The 16,050-nt window shown below is 37.7% G+C and overlaps 1 protein-coding gene across 1 annotated transcript; it reads right to left on the reverse strand.

Annotated features, from left to right (window-relative positions):
• Positions 1 to 9,701: 9,701 nt before the first annotated feature.
• On the reverse strand, positions 9,702 to 15,681 carry ITM2A (integral membrane protein 2A). Its single transcript, XM_068533595.1, has 7 exons — positions 15,654 to 15,681; positions 15,234 to 15,395; positions 11,640 to 11,771; positions 11,167 to 11,364; positions 10,819 to 10,929; positions 10,423 to 10,573; positions 9,702 to 10,273 (listed from the first exon to the last, which is right to left on the reverse strand). The coding sequence occupies exons 2-7, from the start codon at positions 15,342 to 15,344 to the stop codon at positions 10,185 to 10,187; spliced, it is 792 nt and encodes a 263-aa protein (XP_068389696.1). The 5' UTR covers positions 15,345 to 15,395; positions 15,654 to 15,681; the 3' UTR covers positions 9,702 to 10,184.
• Between the last annotated feature and the right edge of the window lie 369 nt (positions 15,682 to 16,050).

The following is a 16,050-nucleotide window of genomic DNA, read 5'->3' on the forward strand; positions in this document are numbered from 1 at the left end:
GAGCCCTGTTCTGGGAGGATCCCGCATGTCGCGGAGCGACTAGTCCCTTGAGCCACAACTGCTGAGCCTGCGCATCTGGAGCCTGTGCCCCGCAATGGGAGAGGCCGCGACAGTAGGAGGCCCATGCACCGCGATGAGGAGTGGCCCCCGCTTGCTGCAGCTGGAGAAGGCCCTCGCACGGAAACGAAGACCCAGCACAGCCAAAAATAAATAAATTAATTAATTAAAAAAAATAATGAGTACTGGTGTGGTCAAGCCCAAGTGGCTTCTTTTAACTATCACAGACAAGGTGAAAGCAATTGATATATTAGATAAAACAAAACCACAGGGCTAGAACACTTATCAATGTATTTTGTTTCTCAACATCCTCTGGTAATGGCTAATTAGTCATGCCATCCTTACGCATGAAATGGACAACCTATTAAAGTGATGCTTGATGCATTTAAGCAGAAAAAAATTGAGATTTTTGGGCCGCAACCTAACTTGAATGGTCATCCTGGGGTTTTTAGCCTTGTACTAAGTTTCCATTCCTGGGACTATTCACAGAATTGGAAACCTTTGGTTTAGAGAGGCTGGATGCATTTTATGAGAATCCCTGAAATGTAACCACAGTTGTATACTTTATTATTATTCACTCAATCTTTGTCCAGAGGTATCCATGTCCATTTACCAGGATGGCTGGATAAAGAGGAAATACCCAGATTTTCTGGAAGTTATTGGACAACTAGTATAACCTCCGATCCTTATTGGTTCCCCGATTCATGGAGTGAGATTTATCGCAGGAAAGGGCACAATGGAATCACTAGAATTATTCATACCCCAATTATCCTTATACCTTATCAAGAGTGTAAACCAAAAGGGCAAGGAAGTACAGAGTTTAGTACTATTATCAAAGATACAAAAACGGTATTTCCTGCCACATTGCCATCTAATTTGATTTGACTGGGGGAAAAGCCAAGTGTGTCTTAGAGAATGGCTGGGGATTACTGCAAATTTATTCAAGGTATGAGGCTAATTCCAGCTTTAGCTGTGAATGTGATGTCTTTGTTGAAGCAAATCAACACAGATACTGGCAGTTAATAGGCAGTGATTTCTATACCAAATCCCTTACTCCTCCCTCATTTTTTTCTGTAAGGTAAATCAGAAGCAGTTTGCCTTCATGTGGCCTTCACTTTCTTGTATTAGGCCTATATAATGTCCTCTGCTCTCTGTTAAAATTTCATCAGGAATGACTCTGATTGTGTTGATATCCTCCATAAATCATCATGCTGGTCCATTACATTAATGACATTATGCTAAGTAGACCTGGTGAAAGGAAAATAGCAACCATTAAAGGTGCCATAGTAAGACACATGCCTGTCAGAGACCTGTCTCATTTTGCTATTTTCTAGGGATCCAGTGGCCTTAGACCTATCAGGATATCTTCTCTAAAGTGGGAAGCTATTATTGTTCCTTGAACTATCCAACATGAAGAAAGAGATACAATGATTGGTAGATCTTTTAGAGTTTTGGGGGAAACATACACCATATTTGGGCTTCCTGCTTCAATTAATTTACTAGGTAATGCATAAAGTTGTCAGTCTGCAGTATGCTCTAGAACAAGAAAAAACTGTAAAGTATATCTAGGCCCCAGTTTAAGTTGCTATGCCACTTGGGCCTTATAACCCAGCCGACACAATGATATTGAAAGTTTCTGTGGCAAAGATACTATAGGAAAATCACAGTGTCAACTCCTAAGATTCTGGTGTAAGGCTATGCTGTCTTCTGAGAACTACTTTCAATTTGAAATATCACCCATCTTTTTAACAGGCCTGGTAGAGACTAAATGCATTACTATGGAACACCAAGGGGCTATGAATCTCAAACTTCTCATCAGAAAATTAATATTATCTGGTGGAGCTCTCGAGGGCTGGGTTGGCTGGAGATCAGGCTCTACATTGTTGAGTCAGCACCGGCCCCACGAGCTGAGGTGTCGGCCCAGCCATTTTGCACTAGGGAATCGGGTCTGATGTGCCGGGTGTGATGCCTCTGCATGCAAGTGAAATTAGACAAAGCACAAATGAACAAAAGGAGTGGTCAGGCTGCCACTTTCTAAAGAAGAGGATGTGTCACCAATAACTGCCATTGGAATTTCCACCCGGGCAGATGGTCCACCAGCTATGCAGTGAGGACGCTACTTGCAAGGGGTCTGCTGGCTGCATGTGAGAAGATTCCCCACCTCTGACCAACTTCAGAATTGTTTACCACTGGAGGAAGTGTCCTGATATGGTTTTCATCTGTATAACTGCCAGGAGTCAGGGCTGAGCCTCTGAGGTGGGAGAGCCAAGTTCAGGACACTGGTCCACAAGAGACCTCCCAGCTCCACGTAATATCAAATGGCAAAAATCACCCAGAGATCTCCATCTTATGGCCAAGACCCAGCTCCACTCAATGACCAGCAAGTTACAGTGCTGGACACCCTATGCCACACAACTAGCAAGGCAGGAACACAACTGCATCCATTAGCAGAGAGGCTGCCTAAAATCATAAGAAGGCCACAGGTATCCCAAAACACACCACCAGATGTGGACCTGCAAACCAGAAAGACAAGATCCAGCTTCAACCACCAGAACACAGGCACTAGTCCCCTCCACCAGAAAGCCCACACAACCCACTGAACCAACCTTAGCAACTCGGGTCAGACACCAAAAACAACAGGAACTATGAACCTGCAGCCTGTGAAAAGGAGAACCCAAACATAGTAACGTAAGCAAAATGAGAAGACAGAGAAACACACAGCAGATGAAGGAGCGAGGCAAAAACCCATTAGAACTAACAAATGAAGAAGAAATAGGCAGTCTACTTGAAAAAGAATTCAGAATAATGATAGTAAAGATGATCCAAAATCTTGGAAATAGAATGGAGAAAACACAAGAAACGTTTAACAAGGACCTAGAAGAACTAAAGAGCAAACAAACAGTAATGAACAACACAATAAATGAAACTAAAAATTCTCTACAAGGGATCAATAGCAGAATAACTGAGGCAGAAGAACGGATAAGTGACCTGGAAGATAAAATAGTGGAAATAACTACTGCAGAGCAGAATAAAGAACAAAGAATGAAAAGAACTGAGGACAGTCTCAGAGACCACTGGGACAACACTAAACGCACCAACATTTGAATTATAGGGATCCCAGAAGAAGAAGAGAAAAAGAAAGGGACTGAGAAAATACTTGAAGAGATTATAGTTGAAAAATTCCCTAATATGGGAAAGGAAATAGTTAATCAAGTCCAGGAAGCACAGAGAGTCCCATACAGGATAAATCCAAGGAGAAGCACGCCAAGATACATATTAATCAAACTATCAAAAATTAAATACAAAGAAAAAATATTAAAAGCAGCAAGGGAAAAACGACAAATAACACACAAGGGAATCCCCTTAAGGTTAACAGCTGATCTTTCAGCAGAAACTCTGCAAGCCAGAAGGGAGTGGCAAGACATATTTAAAGTGAAGAAACAGAAAAACCTACAACCAAGATCACTCTACCCAGCAAGGATCTCATTCAGATTTGATGGAGAAATTAAAAACCTTACAGACAAGCAAAAGCTAAGAGAATTCAGCACAACCAAACCACCTTTACAAATATGTTATAGGAACTTCTCTAGGCAGGAAACACAAGAGAAGGAAAACACCTACAATAACAAACCCAAAACAATTAAGAAAATGGTAATAGGAACATGCATATCAATAATTACCTTAAATGTAAATAGATTAAATGCTCCAACCAAAAGACAGACTGACTGAATGGATACAAAAAAAAAGACCCATATATACGCTGTCTACAAGAGACCCACTTAAGACCTAGGGACACATACAGACTGAAAGTGAGGGGATGGAAAAAGATATTCCATGCAAATGGAAATCAAAAGAAAGCTGGAGTAGCAATTCTCATATCAGAAAAAATAGACTTTAAAACAAAGACTATTACAAGAGACAAAGAAGGACACTACATAATGATCAAGGGATCAATTCAAGAAGAAGATATAACAATGGTGAATATTTATGCACCCAACATAGGAGCACCTCAATACATAAGCAAACACTAACAGCCATGAAAGGGGAAGTTGACAGTAAGACAGTCATAGTAGGGGACTTTAACACCACACTTCTACCAATGGACAGATCATCCAAAATGAAAGTAAATAAGGAAACGCAAGCTTTAAATGATACATTAAACAAAATGGACTTAATTGATATTTATAGGACATTCCATCCAAAAACAACAGAATACACTTTCTTCTCAAGTGCTCATGGAATATTCTCCAGGATAGATCATATCTTGGGTCACAAATCAAGAGTTCGTAAATTTAAGAAAATTAAAATCGTATCAAGTATCTTTTCTGACCATAAAGCTATGAGACTAGATATCAATTACAGGAAAAAATCTGTAAAAAATACAAACACATGGAGGCTAAATAATATACTACTTAATAATCAAGAGATCACTGAAGAAATCAAAGAGGAAATCAAAAAGTACCTAGAAACAAATGACAATGAAAACACGACGACCCAAAACCTATGGGATGCAGCAGAACACTTCTAAGAGGGAAGTTTATAGCAATACAGTACTACCTAAAGAAACAAGAAACATCTCAAATAAACAACCTAACTTTGCACCTAAAGCAATTAGAAAAAGAAGAAGAAAAACAACAACAAAAAACCCCCAGTATTAGCAGAAGGAAAGAAATCATAAAGATCAGATCACAAATCAATGAAAAAGAAATGAAGGAAACGATAGCAAAGATCAATAAAGCTAAAAGCTGGTTCTTTGAGAAGATAAACTAAATTGATAAACCATTAGCCAGACTCAACAAGAAAGAAAAGGGAGAAGACACAAATCAATAGAATTAGAAATGAAAAAGGAGAAGTAACAACTGACACTGCAGAAATACAAAGGATCATGAGAGATTACTACAAGCAACACTATGCCAATAAAATGGACAACCTGGAAGAAATGGACAAATTCTTAGAAATGCACAACCCTCCGAGACTGAACCAGGAAGAAATAGAAAATATGAACAGACCAATCACAAGCACTGGAATTGTAACTGTGATTAAAAATCTTCCAACAAACAAAAGCCCAGGACCAGAAGGCTTCACAGGCGAAATCTATCAAACATTTAGAGAAGAGCTAACACCTATCCTTCTCAAACTCTTCCAAAATATAGCAGAGGGAGGAACACTCCCAAACTCATTCAATGAGGCCACCATCACCCTGATACCAAAACCAAACAAAGATATAGCAAAGAAATGATACTATAGGCCAATATCACTGATGAACATAGATGCAAAAATCCTCAACAAAATACTAGCAAACATAATCCAACAGCACAGTAAAAGGATCATACACCATGATCAAGTGGGGTTTATCCCAGGAATGCAAGGATTCTTCAAAAAAGGCACATCAATGAATGTGATACACCATATTAACAAACTGAAGGAGAAAAACCATATGATCATCTCAATAGATGCAGAGAAAGCTTTTGACAAAATTCAACACCCATTTATGAGAAAAACCCTCCAGAAAGTAGGCAAAGAGTGAACTTACCTCAACACAATAAAGGCCATAAATTACAAACCCACAGCAAACATCGTTCTCAATGGTGAAAAACTGAAACCATTTCCAGTGAGATCAGGAACAAGGCAAGGTTGCCCACTCTCACCACAGTTATTCAACATAGATTTGGAAGTTTTAGCCACAGCCATAAGAGAAGAAAAAATAATAAAAAAGAAATCAAATTGGAAAAGAAGAAGTAAAGCTGTCACTGTTTGCAGATGACATGATACTATACATAGAGAATCCTAAAGATGCTAGCAGAAAACTACTAGAGCTAATCAATGAATCTGGTAAAGTAGCAGGATACAAAATTAATGCACAGAAATCTCTTGCATTCCTATACACTAATGATGAAAAATCTGAAAGTGAATTTAAGAAAACACTCCCATTTACCATTGCAACAAAACAATAAATATCTAGGAATAAACCTACCTAAGGAGACAAAAGACCTGTAGGCAGAAAATTATAAGGCACTGATGAAAGAAATTAAAAATGATACAAATAGATGGAGAAATATACCATGCTCTTGGACTGGAAGAATCAACATTGTGAAAATGGCTATACTACCCAAAGCAATCTACAGATTCAATGCCATCCCTGTGAAAATACCACTGGCATTTTTCACAGAACTAGAACAAAAAATTTCACAATTTGTATGGAAACACAAAAGACCCCGAATAGCCAAAGCAATCTTGAACAAGAAAAACGGAGCTGGGGGAATCAGCCTCCCTGACTTCAGACTATACTACAAAGCTACAGTAATCAAGACAGTATGGTATTGGCACAAAAACAGAAATATAGATCAATGGAACAGGATAGAAAGCCCAGAGATAAACCCACGCACATATGGTGACCTTATCTTTCATAAAGGAGGCAAGAATATACAGTGGGGAAAAGACAGCCTCTTCAATAAGTGGTGCTGGGAAAACTGGACAGGTACATGTAAAAGTATGAAATTAGAACACTCCCTAACACCATACACAAAAATAAAGTCAAAATGGATTAAAGACCTAAATTTAAGGCCAGACACTATCAAACTCTTAGAGGAAAACATAGGCAGAACACTCTATGACACAAATCACAGCAAGATCCTTTTTGACCCACCTCCTAGAGAAATGGAAATAAAAACAAAAATAAACAAATGGTACCTAATGAAACTTAAAAGCTTTTGCACAGCAAAGGAAACCATAAACAAGACCAAAAGACAACCCTCAGAATGGGAGAAAATATTTGCAAATGAAGCAACTGACAAAGGATTAATCTCCAAAATTTACAAGCAGCTCATGCAGCTCAATAAAAAAAAAAAAAAAAACAACCCGACCCAGAAATGGGCAGAAGACCTAAAGAGACATTTCTCCAGATAAGATATATAGATTGGCAACAAACACATGAAAGAATGCTCAACCTCATTAATCATTAGAGAAATGCAAATCAAAACTACAGAGAGATATCATCTCACACCGGTCAGAATGGCCATCATCAAAAAATCTACAAACAATAAATACTGGAGAGGGTGTGGAGAAAAAGGAAAGCTCGTGCACTGTTGGTGGGAATGTAAATTCATACAGCCCCTATGGAGAACAGTATGGAGGTTCCTTAAAAAACTAAAAATAGAACTACCATACGACCCAGCAATCCCACTACTGGGCATATACCCTGAGAAAACCATAGTTCAAAAAGAGTCATGTACCAAAATGTTCATTTCAGCTCTATTTACAATAGCCAGGACATGGAAGCAACCTAAGTGTCCATCAACAGATGAATGGATAAAGAAGATGTGGCACATATATACAATGGAATATTACTCAGACATAAAAAGAAATGAAATTGAGTTATTTCTAGTGAGGTGCATGGACATAGAGTCTGTCATACAGAATGAAGTAAGTCAGAAAGAGAAAAACAAATACCGTATGCTAACACATATATATGGAATCTAAAAAAAAAGAGGTTATGAAGAACCTAGGGGCAGGACAGGAATAAAGACACAGGTGTAGAGAATGGACTTGAGGACACGTGGAGGGTTCATAGATCAACTCTTAGATAAATAACTGCCTGCTTCTCTGGTTGATACAAATCCTGGGTTCTGAGTGGACAAATGATGGAACAACTAGTGTCTGTCACATATTATTTCCTCACAGATTCCAAAATCAGGTTTTCCTTCAGTTATACTTTTAGTGTTTCTGAGGTCTTTCTATTTTTCAAAATATTTCTTGGTAGTGAAAATTTAGGAGAAGTTCCATCTGGGGGACTGTAGCAACTAGGACTTTTGTTTTATTTTTTCATTAGCCATTTTACCAACACAATGTGATAAACAGTGTATCTCACAGCATGGAACTTCCTTTAGGATCCTGTTCTTTTACACACTAGGATCTCTTGGCATTGTACTCTCTAACTTGTGTGAATGTCACCTTTAAACTTATTGTAAATTTGGCTGTGGTTTAATAGTTATTCATGTAAGAAAATCCTGCCTCCAATTACTCTTTTATTTCTGTTTTTCTTTTTCACTGTTCTCACCTATCTACACTTCCAGACGAACCTTCAGATAATTTTGTCAAGTTCCAAAAGCCATTCTTTGGGAATTTTGATTGGAATGGGGTTAAACCAATAAATTTAACTGGGAAACAATTTATTTATTTGTAATCCTCTTTCTTCCCTTTCCATTCACTCAACTCTTTTGTATCTCTTAATTATGTTTTATGGTTTTCTTCATAATAAATCCATAAATTTCTTGTTCTGTGCTATTTTATGTCCCTTTTGCTATTATGAATAAAATATTTTTCACCTGTTTGTATTACTTTTTTAATTGGTTGTTGGTGATATAAAGAAAAGCCATTGGCATTTGTTTATATTATACAGAATCTTCTTACTGATTTTCAAAGTTTTCAATTAATCCACTAATGTGTTATATGTAAAATCCCATGGGGTAATAAACATAATTTCATCACCTTTTAAAAATTGATACTTGTTATTTGTTTCACATATTATGCATTGACCTCAATGTCTAAAACAACATTGAATAGCTACAATAACCAGCATCCTTTCTTGAATATCATCTTTAGTCATGATGCTATTTAAGATAAAAATGTAAAAACCATATCTCCCTTTTCCTAATTTGTATACTTTTATACAAGGAGTGGGTGTATAATTTTATCAAATTCCTTCTGAATATTCTCATTCGCTATTAGGAACCAGTTCTTGAATTTTTCAGCTACTGTTATTATTTTCTAATTATTGCAAGTTTTTTTTCCATTTTAAAGGTTTGTGTTATTGCTTTATTTCTAAATTCTTGAAAAATATTTAGTTAATGTATTTTCTTTTTTTTAAAATAGAGTATTTAAGGCTATGGATTTGACTGGGTACAGTTTTAGCTACCAAAATTAATCAACAATCACTACCAGCAGGTGATCAGTGATATCAGGAACAATTTTTAACCTAACACAAGAGAAAGTGTCTAAAGTACTGGCGCCCTTTGTATGGAGTTTATACTCTTAGAGATCACAGTATGTGAAGTTATTAAAAGTCATCAACATCTTATCCAAGGTTAGTTCTTAGTGACCTATTGTAGCTGTATATGACTGTTTAAATTTTTATGAAAAAGGAAGCACATTAAAGGTTTGAAATTGCTGTGGTCCTGAAGGCTTTTAACAAATAGTTGAATTTACATGTAAGCTAATTATGGGGTCTTTATAAAAGAGTAATTGATATAATATCAAAGAGGGGTAAAATATGAGATTATAAAATATAAATGTGTAGAGGTGGGAGTAAAGGCAAAGCTAGGCTCATAATTGTAGATTTATTGCAGGTACACCAAAGCTAAATAAGTAATGTAAATTGTTCATATGAAGTATCCCTCAAATGAAAACCAGTGGTTGAATATGGTAAAATTTATTATATGGTTGTAGAATTCATACAACCTAAATTCCTTATAGCATTCAGCACTTACACAGTTTTGTGGAATTCACAATACAGTTTTCAGTGAGAAAGAATCATTGCATTAGTGAAAATGACTTCTTTATGAAAGTTTTTTACATATAAATCAGACCTATTACAGAGCACCTGACAGAAATGCAAAGATTTAATTTCTAAATTCAGGAAAGTTGCACAAAATGGAAAACAAAATGAAACTTAACAATGTTAAGCAATTTGACATGTTTTACACAAAAAAATCAAAAACAATTTTAAATATTTTAAATTTAGAATATGTTCTACCATATGATTAAAGAGCTTACTTAAACACACACACACACACACACACACACACACACACACACGATGGAATTCATTGTCAGGGTGTTAGCTGACACATTCATGCTGCTTTCAGAAATCTAAACCCTATAAATTCAAAAGAAAGACATTAGAATTATTTCATTTCAGTTTCAAACAACAAGCAATGCCAATTAAATTAAAAATTGACAAGAGCTTGCAGTTGTTAGTAGGTTTTTTTTTTCTTTTTTTTTCTTTTTAATATAAGCCATAGAGTAAATGCATGAGTAAATATCTTGAGTATCCCACACACTTTAATGTTGAAGTCATATTATAAATCTCCGACTTCCTGTTACTAAGTGTACTCATTTTCTGTTGCCTCTTACTCTTGACAGATCTTGGTCTCAACAATAAATTCGTTGGGGAAGTGTCTAATCTTCCAGCACTTATCAATGGCACGTTTGTTGAAACCTGTGAGGAAATGCACAATAAAAGTGGCTTTTTCATTTTTGTGTAAATAAAAATATATCTAGATTTGCTCTCTACTTTTCCCATACTCCACCCCTACTCTCCTTCACTGTCTCAACAACACAGGGTGAAGGAAGAAATAAATTGCCTACCCAGCAAGAGGTCTCTTCTGCGAAGGCGGAAGGACTTGCGGTTGTTGCAAAGTTGATAAATAAATATACCAAGGTTACTAACATCACGAATCTCCTCCACAGCAACCAGGTCTTCACGAACCACGTAGGTGTGAGGCAGGTATTTGCCACTCTAAAAAATTTTTTTTAAAAGATTGAAAGAGAAATTCTTAAAAACGCTATTTAATTTCTCACCTATAGCAGATATACTTTTTAAATAGACTTTATTTTTAGAGCAGTTTTACCTTCACAGAGTATTTTTTATTTGAAAATTATTTTAGTGAAATGGAATGTTTTGGCTCAAATAATTAATTTTTAAAATGAGGAAGCAATTATTTGTAATTGCTTATATAAAAAGTTGACATCCAAAATACATACTGCCAGTTTGCCAAAGAGCTCCACTAGATTCTTTGGAGGCATAACAATGGAGGTATTGAGGGGCATCAGATAGCAGCTCCCCAGCAGCAAATCCAGGTAAGCAGTCATGCCCTGTTGGGGAGGGGGAAAATGTTAGGTATGATACAGAGAGTATCAATGTTGCAGATTTTCCAATGACCATTAGAACAAGTAGTTACAACCTTTCAAAATCAACTAATGTATACTCAATAGCAAAAGAATGAAAAAGGCTTTGCTGCAAAAAGTTGTATATTTATGAACAGATTTAATACCAATAAACTTACGAAAAAAAAGAAAATTCAGAAATACCTATAAGAACGAGAAACCCACCTTTTCAAAGTCGTGAATAATTGCTGCAGGGTCACTATCAGAGAAACTGGGGACAGGCACATCAATAATTGCGATGTTGTCATCCTCACGAATGTCAGCCTCTTCCGTCACAGGCAGGAAGTAGGGCTCTCCTCCTTGGAGGGAATTTGCAGGGTCCTCAGAATCAAAGAAGCACATCTCTCCACGGTAGATGGTACTCTAAAAGACAAAAAGGGAGAATCAAAACTTTCTAACACTCACTACCATGACATTTGAATCATTTCTCAAACTCATATCAGTTCGTTGTCCTGTTTATCAAGCTGAGGATTATTGATTACAATTATCACCATGAAGACAAATCAATTTTATACCAAAAGTTAACTTGAAAACTTTCCCTAAATCTTCATTTATCTGGGGACCATCACAGAATTATTTGTCTTCGCTAAATGTATAGCAATTAGTAATCCAAAAATAATAACTTTCATTAATATTACCTTGGGCATGAAGTACTTGTAAATGCAGGCTCCACCAACAATAAGTCCTGCCAAGATGAATGAAAGGCCTAAGAGAGTAAGCATACATCTCCCAGAGGAGCCCTCTTTTTCCTTGGCGGCAACTCGGAGTTCCTATTTATTAAAAAGCAAGATCAAAAACAAAAAAAAACAGATTGTGCTTTTAGACACATAGTTGCTTTTGTGTACAATTTATCTCCCTTGAAACCCAAGATGTTTTAAAAAGATGTTAATTCACCCTAGCCTAAAATAATTTCAAGACACTTTCTGATGTTTAATAGATGTGAAAATCTCCAATTTATAATAACCTTTTTCTGGCATTTCCAAATCCAAATATAGATATAAAGTTATTTCAAAGTATACACTTCTAAAATCAGCTGAAAATAACAATTCATTTATGCAATAAGTTATCCTCTTTAAATAAATGGAAGCCATTACTTTTTGGACTTGTACAGTGATATAATCACTAACTTTCTGGAATACAACTGTTTCTTTAGTATTTTTTGTACATCAACTTGTTTGCCAAATTAGAGGTGAATTAATACCCTTTGGTTTATTAACTGATTTTCAAAAAGCTGTTTTTTGAAAATTAACTTTTATAGGAAGGAGTTCTATAAAGTAGGTATATACCATTTCCCCCTATTTTAGAAATTAAAATATTGAAGATGAGATCTATTTCATAATATTCTTAATTTTAATGAGAAATTAGGCTTCCTAATATCACCCAATATTCTATGGATGTGTATTGCTTGAATGAAATAACGTTTTTTAAGTTCTGGGCAAAACACTAGATTTAAAGTACAGTCATAGCTAGGCACAAAGCTTTGAGTGTAACAGTGACTGTAAAATTCTGTTAAATCCATAATTTGTTTAGTAATTGGAACAAGGGACTCCAAAGCAAACAAGTAATCAATTAACTCTGTACTCTTCTCAGGGCAGTGGACCAAGGGGCCCTCCAATCTCATTCTTTTATGTCACAATATGCCCTAAGCAGCAGTATTACTGAAGGGTATAATGAGTGAAGTCAGCAAGTCTATTCTCTGATAATCAGAGGGTAAATCATTCAGACTGGTATGTAAATAGAATTGTTTTAAGTCTTTCAGGCCATTAGCTGTTTTCCATAACTACTTAGCGCTAATTAAACTTTAATTAATTTGGTGAAAGCAAATACATAGATTCTAAGGAGAGGCAATCATTTCACAAATGGCTTCAAAAAATGATTTCTCTTTAAAATTCAAAGAAATTTGGTATTCACATTTTCTTAGCTACGTTTACTTAAGTTCAAACCCTCCATTAATACTCTATAAGCCTTGAAGGTTTTCCTTGTCCCAATAATTTCCAGAAATTTAAAATAATTTTTATTTAAAAAATAACCTAAGATTAACACTACAAAGGCTATAAATTATGATTGTGAATCCCTGTAATCTAGAGCTAAAGGCTTAGAAATTATACTTTGGATGATTAAATTGAGGCCCAGAAAAATGAAGTGACTTTCCTAAAAGTCACAAAAATGACTTAGTTCGAAATTCTCAAAGGAATTAATTTATTTATTTTTTCTTGTCATTGAGATACGAGAAGAGCAATCTGCACTGCAATTTCATTTTTCCTTCCAATATTTCAGGGATTTTATTATTAAGCAAGATCTAAGTATTAGAGTGTCAATTTCCCACCATAGTAGGCAAGATATGGAAAAAATCTAAGTGCCCATGGATGGATGATGGACTAGGAATAAGGATTTTTTGTTTCATTTAAATTTGCCAAACTTCAGTGTGGTAGGGGCTGTCACTTACCACAGCTCATTTCCCTCTGAACTGTATTTTAAAGTCATTGTACACAACCTCCGACATACTATTTTGTTGTGTTCAATTTCTGATGAGCTGATCAATACATGACAATATAATGTGCCAAGTACTATTAAATCAGTGTCTTATGGTGGCCAGGTCAGGATCCTGTCGTATGCTTATTTTTGTTTATTCCTCATAACACCTCAGGCCTGGTAGAAGTATTGCTTGCATATTAACTGAATTCAACAAGTCATGGAGTTTGTGGTGATGAGGGAAAAAAAGGATTATTGTGTGGCTATATTTAACTACTGGCATCTAATTAGACCTCCCCCCAAAAATCTGGCCATATTTCCCTTACAAAGTAAGCAGGACAATTACATATTTGAACTTCTATCATTTAATCAAAACCTCAAAAATGCAAGGGGGTGTTTTTGAGTTCTGAAATGTGTAATATACAACAGCTAGTTTGATTGCTGGGTTAACTATTGAAAGTTTCCATGATAAAAATTCTGCAAAAGCTCATTAGCTTTTCAAATTGTGGGCATAATCAGTTTTACTACATGGATTCTCATTTCACTCAGAGATCTTTTCAAATCTCCACTCTGAACACAAAAGTTTAAACTTTATAGAGAGAACAAGACAAGTTAGGGCAGATTTGCAAGCTCCAACAATGCACAGATTTTGTATAACAAGAAAAAAAAATACGATTGTGCCTTTTAACATTGAAATTTTACTGAGGAAAATGAGGAGTAGTTTACAAACACTGAAAACGTGTTAGATGTTTAAAGGAGATAGAAATTGGACTAAATGAACAATGGCTAACATTTTTGGGGGGAAAATTCCCCCAATTCCTGGCAGTGCTAGAAGATTAAATTACAAGGTCGGACTTGCTTCAGATCTTTCTGTGGGGGAGGGTGGGCAGAGGGGATATCACTCAAAAAGGAAGTACTGTACTAAAAAGAAAAACAAAAGAGAAAAACAAAAACCCTCAAAATTTCTTTTACGGAAGAAGGGTGTTTTCTTTAGGAAATGCCACTCTGAAAACATACAAGGCTCTTGCAATTGCAGTAAGAGGGCACAGTGAACATCTCAAAATCTAATTAAGACCAACTTCAGTTTTGACAGCTCCTTTACCGAATGCTTAACACCGCCTGTGACCAGGGAGAAACTGAAAATATACACGGGCGGGCACAGACACACACTTGCCCCAACACATACCGCATCGAGTCAAAGTTGCTCTTTGCCCCCCGCCCCATCTCCACAAACACTCAGGGATCCTAGAAAGCCTTAAGATTCATAGAACTTCATACACGTCGAAAGGAAAGAAAGAAGAGTTAAATCTCGTGTCCTTGCTCACCCTGCTTGTCCGCTCCGCCCCTGTGGAAGATGTGTGTGCCCCTGGAGCTGACCGGGTGACGTGCCTCTCTTTGATCTCTAGCTACCCACATGTTCCCCAGGAGAAGGTGACATCTGGTCCCAAGAGTTCTCCTCAAACTCCCTCGAACATCCCTCCGCGATGTACAACGTGAGCTGGGACCCACGGAACGTGGCGCGACGCACGGAGATGCTAAGGGACGTGGGGAGCCGCAAGCGGAAGGTGGTGCGAATGGACAGAATCGGGGTGACCGGGCAAACCCAACAGACAGCGCAGAGAGCACCGCCAGAAACACAGGAACTCCGCAGCAGCTTTCATTTTGTCCTTTCCCACCTTTCCCCTTCCTTCCCCCCAAACCACCCCCACCCCACCTTCCCGACCCTAGCAGGCAGTCAGGGGTGGAATGGGAATTGCTACCTTGCCGGTCAGGATCTGAGCTCGGACCGTACGGCTTACTAGGGCCTCCACGTCTTGCTGCGCCTCCTCTTTTTGCACCGCTGTGGGTGTGTTGAAGGCGATTTTCACCATGGTGAATCTTCGGGCTGCGCGGTAAGGCGCTGCTCGAATCAGTGTCCTGGGCTGCAGGTTGGAAGAGGAGAAGATCGCGCTAGCCCTAGCTGCACCTTCTTTCTCCTCGTCTGCTTTTACACTACTGCAAGCCCAGGTCTGGGTATACTTATGACGCAGTCCCAAGCTGGGTGGGAGACCGTGGGCGGGCCCAAGCAGGGGCCGAGGGAGGAGCGGGAGGGGGTCCAAGTGCTGGAATGGGGGTGGGAGTTGCCAGTGGGAGGAGAGAAACTGGGTGGAGCCACTGGACTGGGACTGAAAACTCCTCACCTGCCCTCCAGGCGTGCTCCCACCTCGCTCTCTGCTCCCTCAGATAAGAGCAAGACAGGAAGGAAGCCTGCTGTGTCGTGTCTTTCTGCCTCTGTTCAGGCCACAATAGCCCCTGTCCCTGATTCTATTTTCCCAAACTTGGACCTGGCCTCCCGCGGGGCAGGGAACTGTAACTTGGCACCAGTTCAAGCTTCCTCCTCTCTGCACCCACCCAGGACCCGAAAGCACAGTTCCAGGACTTTTCTGTACCTTTACAATAATACCTTCCTTTTAAAAAACACTCAGAAGCACGCTTAGAGTTACTTGGTTCGTTCTCTCAACATATTTTTTCATTCCTTGACATCTGTTTGTTTTGTAATTTTAATTTCCTATCCCAGAACAATGCTAAATCAGAAAT

Source organism: Eschrichtius robustus, chromosome X, assembly GCF_028021215.1.
Source record: "Eschrichtius robustus isolate mEscRob2 chromosome X, mEscRob2.pri, whole genome shotgun sequence".
Taxonomy (NCBI): domain Eukaryota; kingdom Metazoa; phylum Chordata; class Mammalia; order Artiodactyla; family Eschrichtiidae; genus Eschrichtius; species Eschrichtius robustus.